The sequence below is a fragment of the Papaver somniferum genome, chromosome 9 (assembly GCF_003573695.1).
Source record: "Papaver somniferum cultivar HN1 chromosome 9, ASM357369v1, whole genome shotgun sequence".
Taxonomy (NCBI): domain Eukaryota; kingdom Viridiplantae; phylum Streptophyta; class Magnoliopsida; order Ranunculales; family Papaveraceae; genus Papaver; species Papaver somniferum.
The window spans coordinates 85,392,729-85,401,968 of NC_039366.1; the positions used below are offsets into that span (position 1 = coordinate 85,392,729).

Below are 9,240 nucleotides of genomic sequence, written 5' to 3' on the forward strand. Positions count from 1 at the left end.
GTGTCGTGAGATGGCGATGGGCGAGGTAATAGTTAGGCATAGTATGCCTTGAGCCATTTTCCATTGATGACTGTTTCCAATTTGCCTTCATCTTCCTTGATGACCTTGTAGTATCCATTGTTGTATGATTTGGTGACCACATACGACCCTTCCCATTTTGGGGAGAATTTTGGTGCGGTCATGTCTTGTTGAATGTGTTTGGCAGTCTTCAACACCAAATCTACTGCTTGAAAAACTTGAGGTTTCACCGCTTTGTAATACGCTCGGGAAACTCTATTTCTGTATGCTTGTGCGTGATCCTCTGCTTTAGATCTCCTGGAATCTAAAGTGTCTAGCTCCGCTACCCTGGCATTCGATGTTTCAGCGTCATTCCATTGGACTCCACTTGCCTCGGCAATCCTTGTTGACGGGATTTTAATTTCCGCTGGGAGAATGGCGTCCGCGCCGTAGACGAGAGAGTAAGGGTAGCCGCCAGTAGAGATCCTTGGTGATGTCTGATATGCCCAAAACACCATGGGTAACTGTTCATGCCACGTTCGAGGGTTATCGTGCACTGTCCCGCTGAGGATTCGAATCAGAGTCTTGTTGGTGCTTTCGGCCTGCCCATTCCCTTGGGGGTAGTAAATGGTGGAGAAAAATTGTTTAATTCCGTATTCTTCAAGTAACTCCCACACTTGTTTGTTGGCGAAAGGAGTGTCGTTGTCGGTGATGATGTGTTTAGGGACACCAAAACGACAAATGATATATTCCTTGATGAACGCTGCAATTGTGGTTCCAGTAGTCCCTCGTAAAATAATGGCTTCGACCCATTTGGTAAAATACCCCGTTGCGGTTATTATGTACTCGTGCTGTTTTGATGATGACGAGTTGATCTTCCCGATGATGTCGAGCCCCCAGCTATAAAACGGCTGCGGATTACTTATCGAATGCAGCGGAGTAGAGGGTGCGTGTATAAGATTCCCATGAATTTGACATTTGTGACATCTTTGAACAAAATCAACCACGTCGTCTTCCATGGTCATCCAGTAGTATCGCTCGTGTATCTGGAGAAACAACTTCCTTTTCCCTTGGTGCTCGCCTTCGTGCATTTCATTTCAACATGATTGGGATTTCTGCCTCGCCCAGGCATCGTAATAAGTCTCCCCCAAAGCTTTTACGATACAGGATTCCTTCGTGAAGTATGAATCTTTTAGATATTTGCTTTACCCTGGTTGCATCTCTCTTGCTGGTAGGAAGTACGCCGTCGCGAAGATAACTGATGTACGGCTTCTGCCAGTCCCCAGCGTGGTTAACATTGAAAACTTCAATTTGATGCGGTGGTGCTTGGAAATTGGAACAAGATCCTTGGAGCAAACGATATTGAGTCTCCATTTCTGGCCAGTAGTAGCCAAGGCGTTGCAGACGACAGTAAAGTGTCACTACCAGCGTTTGCCCACAAACTTCGTTATGAATATGGTTAAGCTGCTGATGTGCCTCTTCATCTCCGAGGCATCTTGATAGGGAACCATCTGGGTTCCGATGATATAACATCCCGTGAAGCATGAAGAAGTTTTGTAAGGTTTTGAGGCTGATTTTCCCTTGAGAAAGCGACATGTTAAGTTCTTGAATAATCGGTGTTCTCCAGTCGTTGGCTTCAGTCTCCTTGGATCGTGAAATCCATGTTGATGCCATGGTTCGTCTCTTCACTGTCAAGGTTTCTTCCAAACCCTCGAACTGCATCTTTGATGCTAATCTGGCTAGGTAGTCAGCATGTTTGTTGTTATTACGGCCAATATGCGTTATGATTGCGTCAGCGAAGTAATTTAGCAGCTTTTGCGCTTCAGATCTATACGGGGCCAGCGTTACCTCTTTTAGCGCATATACTCCATTCATCTGGTTAACCAGCAACTTAGAATCACCCCATATTTCCAGACGCGTAGCTCCAGCTTGCTTGGCTAATGATAACCCTATGAGAAAAGCTTCATGTTCTGCTGAATTGTTGGTGCAGTGAAAGTCTAGCTTGAAGGAATGCGAGAAAACTTCACCGGTTGGGGATACTAGAACCACGCCTGCTCCTCCGGTATTATTGCTAGGGGTGGCGGAGCCATCGAAGAATAGTATCCATGCCTCTTCCTTGGCAAAAGAGACTTCCATAAACTCTCCAAGAAGATCTTCGTGCAGTGCTGTGGTACCTTCCCCCCGAAAAGCTGCGAGTAAATCTGCGACCGCTTGTCCCTTGATAGCTAGGGAAGCACACGTTATATCAAACTCTGACATTTGGAGGAGCCATTTGGCTGGCCTTCCTATCAGGGCTGGTTTTGAAAGCAACAACTTCACGGGATCATACCTGGATATCAGCACCACTTTGTTTGAAAGCAAATAATGCCTGAACTTCTGAATGGAATGAATCAGATCTAGGAACGTTTTTTCTGCTTTAGGGTATCTAAGTTCAGCATCGCTCAAATTCCGACTGAAGTAATATATAGGGTGCTCAGTTCCTTCCCCATCTTCTTGGGCGAGGAGGGCTTCGACAGTAGTATCACTAAAAGCAGTGTAGAGACATAACGGTCTTCCTTGTACAAGAGATTTCAATTATGGCTTGGAGATGACAGTATCTGTTGAATCTTCCGAAAAGCCTCTTGATGCAGCGACGTCCAAACAAAACTTGCCCCTTTCTTCAGCAAGGGAGTGAACGAGGCAACCAATTGAGCTAAACCTGATATGAAACGTCGGATGTAGTTTACCCTACCCATGAAGCTCTGGAGTTCTTTCACAGTTCGTGGAGGTGGCATCATGAGGATGGCTTGGGTTTTGGCTGGGTCGACTTTGATTCCCTCGGCGGTCACTTGGAAACCTAGAAATTTTCCTGAAGAGACGCCAAAGGCACATTTCAAAGGATTAATCTTTAACTTGTATTCACGACACCTTTCAAACACCTTCCGCAGCACTTCTGTATGGGCTGCCGGGTTTTGGATTTAACCACTATGTCATTCACGTAGTCCTCAACTTGTTTATGCATCATATCATGGGAAATTGCTATCATGGCGCGCTGGTAGGCGGCACCAATATTTTTTAAACCGAAAGGCATCACGGTATAGTAAAAGTTTCCGAGAGGAGTACGAAAGGATGTCTTACTTGCATCGTGCTCGTACATCTTTATTTGATTGTAGCCACTGTACCCGTCCATGAAAGAGAACATGTCATGTCCACTGGTGGCGTCTACCAGCATATCGATGTTAGGGAGAGGAAAATCGTCCTTGGGGCAGCACTTGTTCAGATCCCTAAAATCAACGCAGCACCTGATTTGGCTGCTCTTCTTTTTTACTGGAACCACATTGGCTAACCAGGTGGGATGGTGAATGGGTTTGATGAAACCAGCGGCTAATAGTTTTTAAACTTCAATTTTGATCTGTTTTTCTATATCGTGTCTGAATTGATTTGAAGATTGTTTGACTGGCTTAGATCCGGGTATTACATGTAGATGATGTGTGACCAATTTCTCGTCCAGGCCAGGCATCTCATCGTACGTCCACGCGAATACATCTCGATATTCCTTAAGAAGGTTCACAAGTTTTCCACGTTCGTCAGCGCATAGAGTTGAACTGATGGAGATAGGCCGTGGAGATTCCTCGCTTCCGATGTTGACGACTTCGAGTTCGTCTATGGTGGAGTTGGTTCCCTCCTGCAGTTGTTGTGGTGCGTATGGCACCTCCTCTTGTGGATCACTGCTGTGATTGCATTCCATTGGGCGGAGAGACTGGGTGGTAGTCTTCCCTGATAATTGCTAACAGCGGCGCCGATATACGGTTTTCCCCTTTTCGTCACGACTTGCGATAAAAGCCCGCTCCCGCTTGGTATGAGTGTGAGTTATGCTTTCACTTGATGAGGGGAGATCGACGTGTTTTTCTTTTGGAGGGAGAATATGAGGTCGCGTCTCTTGGTGCAGCGACATGAGTCTGTCCTTTTCATCGATTGATGTCCATGTCGGGAGCGGAGTGCAGTGGAATCTGCATGACGAGTCCCGCGAATTTTCCCTTGGTTCGAATATCTCCATACCGCAGATAGGAGCATAAAGAGATAACGACGCCGGGATACAAATAACTTCTTCATTCAACATGGTCTTCAGACACTGGTGATATGTTGAAGGAATGATCTTGTTATCATGGATCCATGGTCTCCCCAGTATCATGTGGTAGTCTGGCTCCTTTTCAATTACCTCGAATTTTATCTTTGACTGGATTGGCCCTACCGACAGATTCAGGTTGATGTATCCATACGTGTTGGTTAGGTTGCCTTCGAAATCAGTCATCATGGTAGACTGACGTATGATTTTTCTTGGCCGCACCTTGGCTATCCTGAGAGTGACGTGGAGGGCCCTTTTGAACTCTGAATCTTTGATGCGAGCAGTGACGTGTAGGGCCCTGTTATGCCCTTCTTATGCCATCATGTCGTCCTCAGTAAATGTAATATTATTGACGGACATCTCTGATGTTGGAGTCTTTGATCGCGAGGGAACCAAACATGCGTCTAGGGATATTTGATTGATAGCAGCAAATGTTTCTGCTCGCTGGTCTTTTGAAAGGTGTAAAAGTTCACATAAATTTTCCACCAACGCAGCTGCTTCCTGGTCTACTGGTTTCTGATTGGTGGTGAAGCTATTAACCTGAGAGTGATCATCCGAGACGTCAATCCCCAGTCTTTGAGTTTCCGGGGTGGGTGAATCATTCAGATCCGATGTCAGGCTGATAAGAAAGTTGAGTATGTTGTTGATTGCATCCTTCATCAGGTCCATGTTTCTTCCGTGGATCTCCTGGACTCATGCCAATTCGTCCAACTTCGGAATTTCTCCATTGGTTGCGTCATTAGGTGTCGTGTTGGGAGGAGGAGCTTGCCATTCCCCGGAGCCTGAGTGGAGTTTGAGATTGTGGACTCAGATCCAAGACCAACCATCTTCTGAAAATTGAATCGAAAAGTGAAATTGGGAATTGAAAATTGATATTGTAACCGACAGATTAATCTCCCACTGTGGTCGCCAATTGTTTGTGGGCGAAAACCGTTTATGCTGATTTCGGTAATTTCATGTGAGTGCGAGTGAGAAACAAATATAAACCAAAAACAATGTATTGCACGGGAGTACTTTTGATTCGAGAGATCAATCTGTACAATCCTGGCCTAAACCAAGAAATGGCCGTTCCAGGCATGCTTCGGTCACAAAGTGAAGGAGAAGGGTTGGTCTTAGGGAGGGAAGCGAAGAAAGTGTTGATGCCAGAATAGTTGATTCTGGAAGTGTGGGTGTTTTGAGACTTGTATCCGAAAGTTGAACTGGCAAGCTGAATGGAAAGCTACCAGGTGATTTCTGGATGTGTATTGTTCTCACGACCAAAACTTGTTGTTTGGTGGAAATAGGTGAAACCTATTTATACAAGTCGTAATAAAACGTACCCTGGTCTCGTAAGAAGTGGAAGCGGTTGATTGGTGGAAAAGTGGTAACGGGTAACGCCTAGAATTGATGTTTCCATAATGAAGATGCGTTTCACCACTTATTTCTTGCCATTACGAACCGCCTCACTCTTATGACACTTTCTTGTAACGGGCGTATTGCACGCCGCACGCTGTAAACCGCCAGACCAATACCCTGATGAGCATCCCCCAGTTTGTGACATGTTTTGATTTCTCGAGTGTTTTCATTGGAAAACGTGTAGCATGTTGTTATGTGCGGCAAGTTAAGATAGAGAGGCTTGCCGGTTCAGTGACGACCTTCGACGGCCGAGATTTTGCATCTCAGGAGGAAGGGTATCTGTTGATCGCGGCTACCTTCCGTTTGGCGGCCATTGGTGTGGTCGTGGTGCTGGCATGGCTTACGCATGCCTTTGGCGTGGCCAAATTAGGGTTTGACACAAAGCGTGGAATTTGGCATTGCGGCCAGAGGTTGCCACAGGCTTGGTGGAGAACTTGTACGGCTGAGATCCGCACCTCAGGAGGAAGGGTAGCCATTGATTATGGCTACCTTCCGTTGGTGGCCAGAGGCATGGTAGCATGGATGGCATGGCTTGCACATGCTTTTTGGCATGCGCGTGCGGCATGTGTGCCTGGCATGTGCGTCTGGTAAGCGCGTCTGGCATGCGCGTCTGGTAAGCGCGTCTGGTAAGCGCATCTGGCGTGTGCGTCTGGCATGCGCGTATGGCATGCGCGCCTGGCATGTGCGACATGCGCGTGCGACATGCTGGCGTTTTTGGGAAGCCAACTTAATATGACGACCTTTTTGAGGCCATGGCAAGTTTTGGAGAAACCCGATTGGTTGACGGGAAGTGGGGCCAACATGCTACGGCGTGGCCATACTTCCAGCACGCGGTGGCGGATTTGAAACGACCTGATTGGTCGACGGAAAGAGGGCCGACATGCTAGGGCGCGGCCGCACTTTTAGCGCGCTGTGGCGGATTCGGTTGCCTAGCTTGTTTAAGCATGGTTTCGACCAACGGGGTCCAGTATACTGCGCGGGGCGCGAAACCCTAATTTGCAAATTAGTTGGGTTTATGAGTTCTTTGCGAGTTATCACAATAATTAGATAGATTTTGTATGTTGCCATACAAAAATCTTTATCTACAGAATGCAATGGGCTTTATGTCTGAGCATTTCGTGCAATGGCCTTAACTTTGGTACTTGGAGGTTCATGCTATTCCGCTGCGAGTGAACATAAATCCGTCATGCCATACCGATTAAGGGTGCTGCTGGGGAACATAGCACAGGAAAGTACTCAGTGAGTCTCGTATTGGCGAGGTTCCGAAATTTGAAGAATGTTATGGATAAAAGTGTATTGAGCGGGTCAATAAATGTGTCGGTGGAGAGGTTAGTACTCGCAGCACCGTTTCCTTGCAGAGTGACGTCACATCTGATGCAAGGTTTTATGATTTTAACCCTAAGCTAAAAACCACCATCAACGAGAACATGATATGATCAAGTCATAATTGGATACTCAAAGGATGAAGTTTGAAAAATCAAAGGTAAACAAAATCAATACCTATATGTACAAAACAGGAGAACAAAGAAAAATCTAAGCTAACTGAAACCTTTATACATCATCTTTGATTCTCTTTGCATGTTTCCATGTATTAACGAATACGAAAAAGAAATCATTAGGAATTAGAAAAGGTGGATAGGAAAGGATGCCGCAAAAAAGAAAAATAGGGTTTGCACTTTGCACATAAGAGAAATAGGACTTGGAGGTCAAATAACAAATGATGGAGCGGTAATCATCACCTACTATGACGGTCCTGCAAGTGAGCATAATGATTGTGCATCACAGAGTTGCAGGCCAAGTTAGTACTCCGCCGTAATGGTGCAATGCGAACCCATAATAGCGCAACATAAGCTACAATAGCGCAACACATTCCATAATAGAGGTATTCTGTATAGACCGTCAAGCAATAAGATAGTGGCACCCTGCAGGTCCAGTGAAGCGCAAGAGTGGCACTACACTGTAAAGCACATTGGCTAAGTAATGAAGCTTATTGGCCAACACAATGAAGCTTCATTAAGGAAAAGGCAATGCTAAGCCAAAGTTTCAAGATGCAACATGCGATGTTGGCATGTTGGCATGTCCGTGGAATTGAGTTGGCCCAAACTCAAGGATGATGCAAGCGGGTAAACTAGACTAAGAGTTAGTCTATGCATTAGTTCAAGGTTGTCCAAAGCTTGAATAATGCAAACAAGTTAGTAATGCAAGAGTGGCATTACTATTGTCATGCAAGTTGGCGAAGTGAAGCATATGGCGACATGAGTAACTAGAGTGAGTTTAAGGAATTGGATTTGATGATGGAAGCACAAGGATGATACGTGCATGAGCTTAGAGAAAGATCTTGGCAGTGCCAAGATGGATGAGCACAGAATCAAGGTTAAGTTCAGTATTGCGCAAACAGCAGTGCAATACAGCTCAAGTGACGGTTAGGAGTTGGTTGCGAGCTTGACAAGCGTGCCAATGGTGCGAGACAAATAAGGACGGTTATAAAAGAAGTTTATAACCATGTGGGAGTGTTCATAACCACCAGGAACAGATGTGGCATCATTTGGCTAGACAACACAAAAGGTGGCAGTTGAAAAGCAAGCTGGCGGTTAGGAAAACTACCTGATGGGACACATGGATGTTCCATGCGTGTGCAAGTGTTGTGCACGGTTTTGGCTAGTGAGTTTGCTGTATAAATAGTCCTAAGGAGTGGGAAAATCAGTAGGCTACACAAGAAAGAGTTAGTCTCATGTTTGAGAGAGTTAGGCATTCACCAAGAGGGTGAATGGCCTGTTTTTGGTCCATGTGATGGACGAGTTTTGTAAACTTCCTTTAGTGCAATAAAACGGGTTTGTTGCATTAATCTTTGTGTTCATTATGTTGCTGATGTTGTGTGAAAATTAGTTAAGTACATGGCAGAACCTCTTATGCTTATGGGGGCATGAAGAGTTAGAGAGAAAGAAGAAAAGACTTCTGTTGTGCAATGCCTTATGAGTGAAGGCAGATGCGTACTTTGATGCAAGTATGCAAGGCTGAATGATTTTGGGTGAAGTTGATTCACTGAACCACAATCATTTCCGGTCATGTCCCATGCAAATTTTAGGCGATTAAATGGGCATGTGACAGCCGGTATCATAGTTGTGTTTGGGGACACAGTTGCTGATTTTTCTCTCTTTTGCTCAAGTTAATGTCATTTGTTTGTCAAATTCTGTGGTGAATTGTTTGGGTTTTCGCTAATATGGAGACTAGAAGAAATTGGTCTTGTGTGGAAAGATCAATTGGAATGAACTTGAAGCTTGAAGTAGCAACATGCCATGAAAGTTTATGACAAAGGTGTCAAAATTCCTGCCCAAAGTGTTAGACGAACGCGCAAGAATCATTGAAAACCGGGTTTTCAAATGATGGCATGAAAAAAATAAGGAGTATTCTGACTTCTATGGTGCAAGTCAAGAGTTTAAAGTCCATGTTTCTCACAAGTATGCAAAGATTATGCATTTGGAATGCATTCTTTCGTAGTGTTATCAGTGGCGAGTACATTACAAGAAGTAATGGGAATTTTGTGAAAATTCCTGAACTCAAAGAAGTTGATGGCCTTTGCAGTGAGAAAGTAGATGAAGAACATGTCTATACGATAGATTAAAGGTGTTTTCATCGTAGCCAGTTTGATGGAAGATTATAGTTATCTCTCTCGAATGCATGCACCTTGGTGGTAATGCAAAAGTCTGGTTGCGAACCAGCATGTTTGTGGAAATGTGATGCCA

General features: G+C 45.0%; 1 protein-coding gene across 1 annotated transcript; it reads right to left on the reverse strand.

Moving 5' to 3' along the window:
- Nucleotides 1–1,089: 1,089 nt before the first annotated feature.
- LOC113312231 lies at nt 1,090–2,771 on the reverse strand. Its single transcript, XM_026560987.1, has 3 exons — nt 2,645–2,771; nt 2,049–2,552; nt 1,090–1,946 (listed from the first exon to the last, which is right to left on the reverse strand). Exons 1-3 carry the CDS (start codon nt 2,769–2,771, stop codon nt 1,090–1,092), a joined length of 1,488 nt encoding a protein of 495 aa, XP_026416772.1.
- Nucleotides 2,772–9,240: the final 6,469 nt, after the last annotated feature.

What these genes read in the sequence shown, in the direction of transcription:
- LOC113312231 (XM_026560987.1), bottom strand. Translation starts at nt 2,771, where the DNA reads ATGCCACCTCCACGAACTGTGAAAGAACTCCAGAGCTTCATGGGTAGG. An exon ending in CTTGCTGAAGAAAGGGGCAA is followed by an intron (nt 2,553 to 2,644) that starts GTTTTGTTTGGA and finishes CTCTTGTACAAG; the next exon opens with GAAGACCGTTATGTCTCTAC. An exon ending in CAATAATACCGGAGGAGCAG is followed by an intron (nt 1,947 to 2,048) that starts GCGTGGTTCTAG and finishes CTTTTCTCATAG; the next exon opens with GGTTATCATTAGCCAAGCAA.